This window comes from Physeter macrocephalus, chromosome 21, assembly GCF_002837175.3.
Source record: "Physeter macrocephalus isolate SW-GA chromosome 21, ASM283717v5, whole genome shotgun sequence".
NCBI lineage: Eukaryota > Metazoa > Chordata > Mammalia > Artiodactyla > Physeteridae > Physeter > Physeter macrocephalus.
The window spans coordinates 106,610,266-106,623,573 of NC_041234.1; the positions used below are offsets into that span (position 1 = coordinate 106,610,266).

Sequence of the window (13,308 nt, forward strand, 5' to 3'; positions counted from 1 at the left end):
TGGGATCCTCCCGGACCGGGGCACGAACCCGCGTCCCCTGCATCGGCGGGCGGACTACCAACCACTGCGCCACCAGGGAAGCCCCCTCTGCCCATTTTTTAATCAGATTGTTATTTTGCTTTTGAGTTGTATGAGTTCTTTATATATTTTGGATATTAGCCCCTTATCAGTATATGATTTGCAAATATTTTATCTTTCATTTATTTTAAATCTGAACCTTTGTTAAAACGTTTTTTAGAGTCGATGTCATTGTACTGTTTACCAGTTACTCGTTGCTGCTCACTTAAAAACAATACATGTGACTGTAAGTTGACCAGAAGGATCCTTCATCTCTGCTTCCTCCTCCCTTCTCAGCCAACTACTGCTCTTACACTCCCCGTTTCTGCTTTATCACTTCCCACTCCGGTCTGGCTTCTGCCCCCACCTCTTCACTCAAACTGCTCTTAGCAAGGTCACCTATGACCTCCTTGTTGCCAAACCCAATGGACACTTCTTAATGCCTGTCTTCCTCGACTTTGCTTCAGCATTTGCTAGTTTTCACCTCTGTTCTTCCTACTCCTGTGGCTTTTCTTTCTTAGACTCCATCCTCTCCTCCTCCTCTACCAACCCCTTAATTTTGGCATAAAACTCCGAGCATATATCCATAGTCCTCTGCCCGCTTTGTTTGCTCCCGAAGTAATCCCATCTGTGCTTCACTTCAACCATCTTATGACTGCTAAGTGTACATCTCCAGTCCAGATCCACCCCCTTCCTTGAGGTCCGGATCCCACATACTCAACTGTGCATGTGTCACAGGTACATCAAACTCAACATGTCCAAAACGGAGCTGCGCATTTCCCCCTGTAAATCTGCTCCCTGTCCCACTGACTGGCCCTCCTACCCCCCGGATTGCCTAGGCCAGCTTACCCACCTAGTTGCCAAGTCAGTTTCGGTTCCTCTTAGTTTTTCATCTCCTTTCCTCCCAGTCCAGTCAGTCACCACATCCTTCTACAAGATAATACTTTCTAAAAAAAATCCCCCTCTCTCCCTATCTCTGCTCTCTTAGATTAGGCCCTGCACTCTTAGTGGGTGAATGACCTCAGTGGCCTTCTATCTGGCCTTTCTGAACCTCTGTAGTCTAGACCAGTCTTGCTAAATAAAAATCTGACGTCAAGCCCTTGGACCTCTATGGTTCTGTGGCTTCCTTTTGCTTTCAGGATAAAGTCTACACTCCCTTCCCCAACATGCAAGGTCTCTTGTGGTTCAGCCCCTGCCAGTCTTTCACACCTCAGCTCTTGCCACTTTATATCCCAGCCATACTGGACTATTTATGATTCCCTAAACGGGCTGTGTTTTCTCACTCTTCCTTGACTGGATATGTACTACTATTCCTCCTACCTGTAGAACCATTTTATCTTACTTTGTTACTTGCTTAGGTGACACCTCTGGAAAGACTTTCCTAACGTCCCACTCCCTGAGGCTTGCTTAGGTACATCTTTTCTGTTTTTATAATACTTTGTATGTATGTGTATGTGTGTGTGTGTGTGTGTGTGTGTGTGTGTGTACACACACACACACACACACACACACACACACATATATATCTCGTGTTATAATTGTTTATTCAGTCTGTTTTCACCAACTGGACTGAGAGCTACTTGAAGGCGGGACCTTGTTTTCATCTGTGAACCCCGGGGGCCTACTTAGCATAGTAGTCCATTCACATATATTAAAAGAAAGGCTGACTGGTTAAGGTGAAAGAGAAAGGAGAAAAGAGACAGGAAGGTAAAATGCCACTAATAGTGGAGTTAAGGAAAGTTCCAGACGTTTGAGTTCAATTTGCAGTTGAGGTATAGCTATACACTGGAACATTATTTGACCGTAAAAAGGAATGAAGCACTGATACATGCTGCAATATGGATAAACCCTGAAAACATTGTGCTAAGTAAAAGAAGCCAGACATAAAAGGTCACATATTGTAGGATTCTACTTATGTGAAATGTCCAGAATAGGCAAATCTATATAGAGAAAAAGTAGATTCGTGGTTGCCAGGGGATGGGAGTCGGGGTGGGGGAAATGGAGAGTGACTGCTAATAGGTCTAGGGTTTCTTTGTGGAGCAATGAAAATGTTTTGGAATTGGATAGTAGTGATCAATATCCAACTTTGCGAATATACTAAAAGCCACTGAATTGTACAGTTTAAAAGGGTAAACTTTGTGGCATAGAATTATATCTCAATAAAATCATTATTAAACATTTTGATCAGTATAGGTTTATAGTACCTAGATCATTGTGCATATTTGAATGTCAATATGATGATCCAAGTAAAATTCCAGCAATACATTGATATCATAGTGTCAAAGTTAGGACTTCTGTTCCATGTTTTGATTTTGAAACATATTTTAAAATTAAAATCTGACCTTTTAGTATTAGAAGAACTCAATCAATCTAGAAAAATTATTGACTTTCCAATTTGTAAAATTTGTGTTATTTGGCCAGCCATGTGATTTAGGAATAACTTGAGAAATGTAGTATGTGTTTAAGTCTTGTGAATTGATGGATGGAGGTGGTAAACACATTTCTAACATGATTACACAGTTAGGTTGGGACACCTTGGAGCATATTCTGTGTACAGATGACTTGAAGGTATTTCCTCATTTTGTTACCTTCCTAATCACTTATTTATGTCTTGATCTAGGGATGCAATGATACACGTTGTTACTCTAGGGAATGTTTTCCCTTCCTGTCCCACTGGCTTATATGAATATCGAACTCTTAGATTTGTGAATTTAGTAATACTTTAAAATGTAACTTCATTTGGTCTAAAAATGAGTTTAGAATCACAAAGGACTATCATAAGAGATTTTCTGTTATCAATTCAAAGGTATGTGTGGGGTACAAAAGAAGTAGTTTCTGTCTGAAAGAAGAGCTTATATTATTCTTTTATTATTTCCAGGTCTTTTGGTGGGCCTTGTGCTTCGATATGGCATTCATGTTCCTAGTGATGTGAACAATGTGACCCTGAGCTGTGAAGTGCAGTCAAGCCCAACTACCTTATTGGTAAATGTTAGTGGAAAATTTTATGAGTATACGCTGAAAGGAGAGATCAGTTCACATGAGCTCAATAACGTTCAAGATAATGAAATGCTTAGAAAGGTAAGTTCTTCGTTAAAGGGAATCTTTGGATTTTTTTAAGGTATATAATAGCAGCAAAGTGATTCAGGAGAAAAATAATGAATTTTTAATGATATTTAGAATAATCAGTCATTTCAAATGGAGTAAAACCTCAATTAACGAATGTAATGCAAGGCTAAGGAAATTGACATGTCTATAGTTTGCTTTTCTGATTGAGGCTAAGTACTACAACCCTTTTTGTTTCACTCTGTAATGTTTACAGTTGTAATAAATGGTGACCAGTATTGAGTGAAGCAGAACTTATAAGTGTTTCTTTCAATTTGCTTATGGCCCTTAGAGTTTTATAGTACTTTAGCACATTGAGTTTATTTGATAATACCTAAAATATTCCATTAATATTTTTTTGAATTCTTTCTTGCCTTGATTGTGTTCTGTGCTGAGCACAATTTAATCTGTCTGTCTTTGATTCATAATCTGGCACAACTTCAGGGGCCTCAGCCTGAGTATCAGGTACTGTACCACGGTGTGCGTGAAGCTTGATGTAGGTTGGGTTGCAGTCTTACTGGCTTCCAGACATTCCTGGAGCTGCTTTCTCCTGTCCTCCCCATAGTTGCCATCCTGAAGCTTCTCGGCCTCTTTGCTCATGTCTCTGTTTTCGCCCACCCTTGGCCATTTGCCTCCACTTCTGCCTTCTACATTGACAGGACTTGGCTTTTATAGCTACTTGGTTGTGTTCCTGACCATCTTTAATGCTTTTAAAAATTTCATACGAACTTACAGTTTACTTTGCAGCAAGAGTTTTTTTCCCACCTGTGGAAAATTCCAGTTCCTTAAAAGTTCTAGGAAATGAAATTTTATCATGAGTATGTGTAGCTGCTCTGTGTTCATGTCAAATACTACAGCCTTATGAGCAGAAGGGGGCGTCTGTATTAGTATAGGGAATAGGTATTAAAAGGAATGGGCTGTCAGGACTAGAAATCTGACTTGTACAGAAACTTTTTACCACAATATTATGTTATATACCTTTAGAGATGTTACCTATGCAAGAAGTCTGTTTCCTCTTGCCAACAACAATGCTGTACCCCCAAATTTTATGTTACCAGTTTGGGGTCTCTTATTTAAAGCAGACATGTTCATACTTTCTCTTATTTAAAAAATTTTTGCTGTCATAGTATTTTAAGATATTGCACAGATAGGACTTAACTGATTGTTCCAACGCTATCATCTCCTTGTCATTTGGTTGAGAAGTGGAATAACAGCTATCCTATATGAAATATTTTTCACTTACCACAGTGGTAACATTCTTGCCTTTTCCCAGTTTAACATTTAATCTTTTTTTCATTTTGCTCATTTGATAATGTAATAAGAAATCTTCTGAGGGAATTCATCTCAAAGAACTCTTTATTTTAACAGGTTACTTTTGATCCAGAAGTATTTTTCAACATATTACTTCCTCCTATCATATTTTATGCGGGATATAGTCTGAAAAGAGTAAGTGCTTTTGTATTTCATATACTTTGAACAACCTTAAACTCCATGGGCTTTATCATCTTTGACACTTCAGAAACAGGCAGTTCTTTCCAGGTTCCCCTCCCTCCTCCCTCTCCTTATCCTTCTGACATGCTGAAGTTTATGCCTATACAAAAATTCTTTCTCTTACTTATTTCCTTTAATGAGTAATGCATTTAATATTAGCACAGCACACTAGAATAGAAAACCTTTTTTAAAAAAATAATTGGTGAGTATTCTAACACGGTGTAACTTTTTTTTTTCTGTCAGAGACATTTCTTTCGAAACCTTGGGTCTATCTTAGCGTATGCTTTTCTTGGAACCGCAATTTCTTGTTTCGTAATTGGGTAAGTACTTGAAGCTTAAAACACTTCTGGCCTTCAAATTATCATTTTAAAATAATGCATATTTGACTTCTGCAGTATTGTATTCTCGAATGTGTCCAAGAACTTTTGCAGTAAAATGTATTCACACAGATGATAAGTTGTTTGAATTTTCCTTAAGGCTAAGGCATTACCATATTTAAATGACATGCAGTAAATTTGGGATTAGTCACAAAGTACTACAGTAGACCCATCTTTCTATTCTTACTGTATTGTAACTTCTTTAACAGTTGATTTTTTTTCTAAAGTAGACATATGTTTATTGAACAGATCGATAATGTATGGCTGTGTAACACTGATGAAAGTAACTGGACAACTTGCGGGAGATTTTTACTTTACAGATTGCCTGCTGTTTGGTGCCATCGTATCAGCAACTGATCCAGGTATGTTTTACATGAGTGTGGAGCTTAAGTACTTAAGTTGTACAGTGGTTTTCCATCAGCACACATGTATGTATTTCTTCCTTTGAGGTGTAGAATTCAGGATTAGGTACTCCCCATCTTACTATACTTTCCAACTGTGGAGGAAAAAAAACAAAATTAATGGCTCCTTTTGGCTTAAGCACACATTTTTTTCTTTTTACTGTATTTCCTATTACTAGTCCACAATTTGATGATGTTTAAATGAGGGCCGTAAGGTATTTTCTTCCGAATTTCAGGTTGGTCTCTATCCCTAGTGACTGGGTGTAGAAGATGAACTATATTAGTTAAGATGGGTAATAACTATACATTTCCTTTCAAGCTCCTAGAAAACAATAATTACATTATATATATACATTTCCTTTCAAGCTCCTAAAAATCTGTTTACATTCAGCTATCTGCATTTAAGAGTAAGAAAAAAAGTTTTAAAATGATTGTTAGAAGGCTGTTGTGCTAGAACAAGTGTGATTTTGGGTCATTGGTGGGCAGTAATATACATTAAAGAATTGTTCTTATAAAATTGGCTTTCTGATTATAAAATAGTTTTGATATTAGCATGACTAGAGAATGAATTTAATTGTATTGAGTTAGATGAGTTAGATGGTAGTTTTTCTAATATAGTATTGGTGAGCTTCACAGCTACATTCAGATTAAGAACTTAGAGAATATATAGGCTGAAGAGCAGAGACTGCATTTTTTTGAACTAAGGATGCAAGTTTTCTTTTACTGATGCTAGATTTTAGATCCTTGCTAGAGGTTTGTTCTCTTTTACCCTTTGACCTTGTAAGTTAATAATCTTCTTTAATTATCATCCAGCATAGTCAAAGGTTATCTCTGAATTCGTGTTAACTCTGATAACACAGGGTGTTATAGAAAGTAGGAAATTATGCTCTGTACTCTATAAGAGATGATTTTAGAAGCTCGGAGGACATTTTAGAGAGGTATTTGGATAGTTCGGCATTTTTAGAACTGAAGAGCAAATCGCCTCCTTAAAGATAGTCAGGGCTGCCCCCTTACTGTTTGTAGCTGTTCCCATTATCAGTATGAAGGTGGGATGGTTTTTGCAGGAAGCCAGTGGTCTCTGTTTTCCGTGTTCTCTTACTAGAAGCAAGGTCCTCGACTTTTCAAAATCTATGAGAAATCTGAGTCAGTTGGACTGGCTACATTACTTAAAACTGGTTTTGTTTTGGTAGGAGTATTGCCTGGATGGCTCAAGCAAAACTGTTCTGCTTCTATAAAACTGGATAGTTATATTTCTTCTGAATTATATAGGTATTTGCCCGTATAATAAATCTATTATTTTGCAATTGTTCACTTGATAGAAGGATGAGCCATAGGTTCTCTTTTTAAAATTCTACAGCATTGCTCCTGCCCTCCTTTTCTCCTTCTCTTGGTTAGCTTTGATATCAGGATATTCCAGATGAAATGCTTTGCAGTAGAAACTATATCTTTTAAAATACAAGCTTCCTGTTTTTTGGTTGGCATTTGAAGAGGCTCTCCCAACTCTGGTTATAATAATCTTTCATGTCTGCTTGGGTTTATTTAGCAAGTGAGCTGTACGTGACTCAGCAATTAAAGTTATAATGCAACTTCAGTCTCTTCTGATTTTCTAAGAATTCTCATGTAATTGTTTCCTAAGAGAAGGTTTTTTTTTCTTCTCAAGCTGTAATACCCTGATGATTGGCTTCTTATTAAGTTAAATATAGCAGCTGTAATTCTGGTCATAAATTTTATCCCAACCGAAAACCAAACTTGTGTTTTCATTTCCTACTGTCTTTGCTAAACTGGTGTGCTTGAAATTTGCAAGTCAAATAGAAGTGAGTTGTAAGGCTCCGAGGAAAAAATGAAGTTTGCAGCAGGAAATGTTTTTCATAATAGTTTTCTTCATCAAAGATTAATGATCACCTGGTCTGTAAGAAATTCTGCACGTATTTTTTATGGAAAAGAAATGTACAAGACAAGATTATTAGCATTTGCATGAAGAATGTAGGCCAACTCAGTCCTCCAAGGTTATTTTCAGCTGTCTGTAAGAGAGAGAAGGGAGATATCACAGGTACACAGTTATGGAAAAGAAAAATGTTGACATAAAATTACTGAATCTTTGATATGGTAAGAGAATGTTTATTAGGATTGAATTCTGAGATGAAAAAATGAATTTCTAAATAGCTATTACGATCATCTGTGGAGGGAAAAATGTTATATTTGTAATGTCTTAATATTCCTCTGACTCTTTCTACTTGCTAGTGACTGTTCTTGCCATATTCCATGAGCTTCAAGTTGATGTTGAACTCTATGCACTTCTTTTTGGTGAAAGTGTCCTCAATGATGCTGTTGCCATAGTGCTATCTTCGTAAGTGTTTGTTTTCTTATTATATTCTGTATATTGAATGTTAGGGTTCTAGGAACCAAAAGTCACTTATTGAGTGAAGTGCATTATGAATGGAAACATTAGAAAAACTGAAGCATTTTTTTCCTCTTGAAGAAATATATACTTATAGATAACATGGAAAATGCATGGAAGAAAAGGAAGGGAAAAAAATGATATGTACTTCTGACACCTAAAGACAATTACTGTAAACATTCTAGGACATTTTTTAAAATTCTTTTTTTTTCTATGCATAGTATTTTTACATAGTTGTGATTGTAGTGTATGTATAATTTTGTATTCTGTTTTAACATTATAACATGGACATTTTCGTTTTTCATCAAATTAAATTTTTGGTGTAGATATATATTCACATGGTTCAGAAATCACAACGATATAGAAAGGTATACATTGAAAAGTCACGTTCTTACTCCTGTCCTCATCCATCTGTCCCCGTAGCCCCTTATATAGGTAACCATTTTATTAGTTTCTTGTGCATCCTAGTATTTCTTTATTCAAATGTAAGCACACATATGAATAAATATTCTTATTTGCCTCTTATTTCTTATTTTAAAAGTAGCATGCTGTATATGTTCTATACCTACCTGACTTTCTCTCACATAACTATATTCTGGAGATCTTTCTGTATCAAAACAAGGAATTTTCTCATTCTTTGTTTGCTGGCACATAGTATTCTATGAACTGTACTATAGTTTATTTACTCAGTCTCCTATTGGTGGAATCATAAAGGGTTTTCAATTCTTTGCTATCCCAAATAATGCTGCAGTGATTAACCTTGAACTTAACCCGTTTTATACATGCACTGGTATATTGGTAGCATAAATTCCCAGAAGTGAGATGAGTGGCTTAAAGGGTAAATACATTTGTAATTTTGTTACATTGCTAAATTGCCTGTCAAAGGTATTATGCTATTTTGCATTTTAACCACCAAGTTGTGGGAGTGCCTGTTTCCTCATAGCTTCACCAACAGAGTATTTGTCAGACTTTGGTATCTTTGCCAATTTGATGATTGAGAAATACCTCATAGTTTAATTCATATTTCTCTTATTTAACATAATCATTTCAGAAACTTTTTAATTTTAGAAGCATTAAATAATACACTTTTTAAAGACAATGAAAATGAGCAATATTTTAATCTAATTCTAGAAATTACTGTACATGCTACCAGAAGGTGTTTGCACGTGAAAGAATGGGTCTGAACCTCTTAGGAACTCAGTCCTGCCAACTCACTCCTACTAAGCAAATATCTAACCCTATAGACAGTTGCCTTTACTCCTCACCAGAACTTCCTACAAGAGAGAAGTAAAACCCCTTCACCTTTCCTCCTTACTTTTATTTCTCTCCTTAATTTCCACTTCATTAACTATAAAAGAGTAATCAGTCACTGACTCTGGTTTACACAGCTTGAATGCCCCCATTGTCTAACTGCAAAGTGGAAAATTATCCTTTCTGAGATGTAACACTAATCCCTTAAATGTTGTTTATGAAGATGTGCAAAGGATCACATCTTCTTTTGTGAATGTAATGTATATAAATTCTACCCCCTCCACCATATTTATTGCCAGATTTTTTTGCAGCTGTCTACAACTAATGTAAATTTAATTTAAGAAATAAAGCCCAAAGGCTAGAACTAATATTGATACTAAATGTGTGTACCTTCAAGGATGATAGGTGCAAAGTAAAAGTTTTCTGTTGTTTGAAGGGAGGAAGAAATGGATAGTGTGGTTATAACTTACGTGTTATTAAAAAAAAATGAAGCTACAAAGATTGTTGAAGTTTTCAGCACATAAGAACATGTAAGATCACCAGTGCTATCAGACGAAGAGAATAGGGTACAGGCAGGTACTTTTAGCGTCAATTCGCCATCCTAGATAATTATTCTGCTCCTTAATCATCTTTACTAATACGTGTTCCTTCCTCATTGCCCTAATGGATTAAGAGTCAGAAAAATCTCTTTTCTGGTCCTATCTTAAGCTGATGTGCCCTGTGCCTTAGTTTTTCCGTTAATAAAGTAACTTATTTCCTGCAACTTTAAGAACAGTTGAATAGTGTTAAAAGAAGAAAACTCATCGGAAAATTTTGAGCTTGGGGGTGTACGTATCAGTGTTGATGAAGAGTAAATGTGTTAGAAAGAGAGTGCCCTTTCCGTTACACTTCTCACAAAGGGGAAAGGACTTCTTGTCCTTCTGTTGCAACCTTTCTCAAACAGGGTCGTGTGAGAGAATTTAAGCCTTGTAGAGAACGATTCAAGTGATTCTTTCCTCGATTTTCCTAAGGATGGTACATAGCTAGTACTATCCTAGATTCACAGGCGGCGAGTTAACTCATTCCATAGTCTGGTGGAACTGTGGTGGAGAAGGACTGTATCTAAAGAGTATCATACCCGGGGAATCATTAGTTGTGTAAGTATCTTAATAGAAGTGAGCAAATGAGTTCCTGCCCAAAAGATGAAGGGAAAGCAGTGATGTTGCTGGCTATGGGAGGTCACTAGCTGGAGTGCTCGGCATTATGTTTTTCATCATCTTTCATTTGCCTCTAAAAGTACGTTAGATAGAAATAGTCTACCTTGTGTTGACTTCTGTTTGATGATTTTCTAATGTGTATATTCTATAGAAACAGCCTTTTACAAAGAGGGGGGCCCCTTTCTGAAGGACTTCTGCTTGGCAATTAACAGGTTAAGACATCTGTTCTTGAAATTTATGTTGAAGTTGTTTTTGTTTGCTTTTTGACCTGTTAGGTTAGCAGTGACTTTTTTTTTTTTGCGGTACGCGGGCCTCTCACTGCCGTGGCCTCTCCCGCTGCGGAGCACAGGCTCCGGAAGCGCAGGCCCAGCAGCCATGGCTCACGGGCCCAGCTGCTCCGCGGCACGTGGGATCCTCCCGGACCGGGGCACGAACCCGCGTCCCCTGCATCAGCAGGCGGACTCTCAACCACTGCACCACCAGGGAAGCCCAGCAGTGACTTTTTGTTTGTTAATGTTAATGCTTTTAATCTGGTGAGGGTGGAGTGAAACTGGTTCCCTCATATATTGCTGTATGAGGTAGAGCTGTGTGTACTGATATAGTGTCGTACATATCTAGTTACAGATGAAGTCTAAGTTGCATAGTATACCTCTGAATGGATATACCATGATTACCCTGGAGACCTAAATTCATACTACTTTAAAATATGTTTTTAGGGTCATTTACATTTTATAAAATATAAGTGTGAGTAAACAAACATGGCTGACAAACTGTTTAACTTACTGGTTATCAGAGATATACGTATTAAATTAGTGGCCATGTTTACCTATTCAGTTAACAAGAAAAAAAATTGTTAGTGAAAATAGTTACTGCTGGTAATGGTCTAGTACAGTCGTTCTTAACCGGGGACAGTTTTGCAGCCCCCAGCCCCCCAACCAGGGGATATTTGGCAATGTCTGGGGACATTTTGGTTATCATGAATGGGAGGAGGTTGCTACTGGCATCTAGTGGGTAGAAGCCAGGGGTGCTGCTAAATATCCTTCAATACACAGGACAGCACCCACCACCCAACAAATGATTATCTGGCCCCAAATATCAATAATGCCAGGATTGAGAAACCCTGGAGTTGTAAAACTAAATCACTTGTACATTGTTGTTGTCATTGAAATTGGTATTACCTACTCTTTTATCTTTTATCATTATGATAATAAAATTAATATTCAAAGTAGTTGACTTAGAAAATTCCTGAAATTTCAGCTCTCAGAAATAACCACTATTAAGGTTTTCATCCAGATTGTTTCCATTAGGATATTAGCATACATATAAATATATTAACTTTTAAACAAAAAGAGGCATAGCACTATACATACTTTTCTATAACTTGCTTTTTTCACGTAGACATTGTACTGTATTAATACCTCCATTATCCCATTGTATGAATGCACTACAAATTTACCTCTCCAACCCCCTGTTGATTAATATTTGGTGTTTTCTAATATCGTACTATTGTGAATAGCACTGCAGTGAACATATTTATGTGTAAATCTGTGTGAATCTTTGAGAGTATTTCTGTAGGATATTTTTTAGAAGTAGAATTTCTAGGCCAATGGATATGATCACTAAAACATTGAGAGATGTAGTCATATTTCCCTCCTGAAATGTAATACAGATCTATTTGAAAGTCATTGTTCAACATGTAAAAGGAGCCATAGGTATAGTAATACCCTATTTCTAGGAATGTGGCACAGGAAAATCGTCCAAAATTTGTAGAAAGCACAAATAAGTTCTTTCACACTGTTATTTATAGTAGCAAAAATATTAGAAGCAAAACTTTTAAATGTCCGACAGAGAGGAAATGGTTAAATAAATTATGTTATGTCCATTTGGATCATTTTTGAAGTCTTAAAAAACCACGGTTATTTGTGACCATGAGAGGGGTGGGATAGGGAGGGTGGGAGGGAGGGAGACGCAAGAGGGAAGAGATATGGGAACATATGTAAAAAAAAAAAAAAAAAAAAATTAAAAAAACAAACTGAATTTACACCTACAGTACTCCCAGGGAATTATAAGTAAGAAATGACAATCTTTTAGTTAAAATAGTCATTTGACTATGGTTTTAATTGACTTGATTTTCTGGGTACTCATTTTTTAAAGTGTTTGGGAACAAAAAAAAAAAAAAAAAAAAAAAAAAACCACGGTTAGAGAGACTAATAATTCTTGTCATTGTCAGTTGAAGAAGCAGAATTCAGAACCATATGTTCACTATGATTACAACTAAACATGAAATAACATGCATGTAACAAAAAGAGGGGAAAGAAATACAGAAGGAAAATAATAGATCTGTCAGGGTAGTGGAATGATGGGGTGATTTTTCCCCCTAAATTGTACATTGTATTACTCTCAGGATGTTTCTTAAAATATTCATAAAAATGCTACTGCCTCCAGATAAAATGTTGACTGATGTAGAAAAGATGAATTAAGATTCCAATCCAGAGGCCAACATTTGACTGAAAAGGAAGAAAAAAAACCTGTCATCTCTTCTCAGCCCACCATGCTTTTCCTGTGTTCTTGTACATTTTAGTGATTAAAGAATAAAATAATGATTAGTGTGAATCTTGAATTTCCATGAACCAATCCAGGGAAAGCAGTCTCAGGAGACATGGCATCGATATTTTGTTCTTCCCAGCATTTTGAAAACTATCGCCAGGGAGGAAGGTTATTGTAGCAATATCCTTTCTTTTCTCCAGCCAGCCGCTATATTTTCATGCTATAATGTAGTCAAATCTCATTTACAGTGGTGGAGCCCTTTATGTGTAGGTAAGATAGCATGACATTAAAGGCCATTTCCTATTCACTGAAATAATATCAAATCTACCAGTCCCCAAATGATCTGGTCACTTTGAAGATTTAAATGCAAATGTTTAAATTTTTCAATTCAGATTGAGTCTCAGAAATTTCTAGATGCCATTACCAGAAATTCATGTTAGAGTCATACTTCAATAAAATAGGTAAAATTAGGAAATTTTAGCTTGGTC

At 36.6% G+C, this 13,308-nt stretch overlaps 1 protein-coding gene across 2 annotated transcripts in view; it reads left to right on the forward strand.

Annotated features, from left to right (window-relative positions):
* The window catches only part of SLC9A6 (solute carrier family 9 member A6), a 53,042-nt gene that overhangs the window by 6,890 nt on the left and 32,844 nt on the right, over positions 1-13,308 (forward strand). For both annotated transcript variants that reach the window (XM_055081699.1, XM_007100251.3), the window contains exons 2-6: positions 2,936-3,135; positions 4,528-4,605; positions 4,894-4,970; positions 5,277-5,389; positions 7,670-7,775. In XM_055081699.1, coding sequence (XP_054937674.1) covers positions 2,936-3,135; positions 4,528-4,605; positions 4,894-4,970; positions 5,277-5,389; positions 7,670-7,775 — 574 coding nt within the window. The remainder of the gene's footprint in view (positions 1-2,935; positions 3,136-4,527; positions 4,606-4,893; positions 4,971-5,276; positions 5,390-7,669; positions 7,776-13,308) is intronic.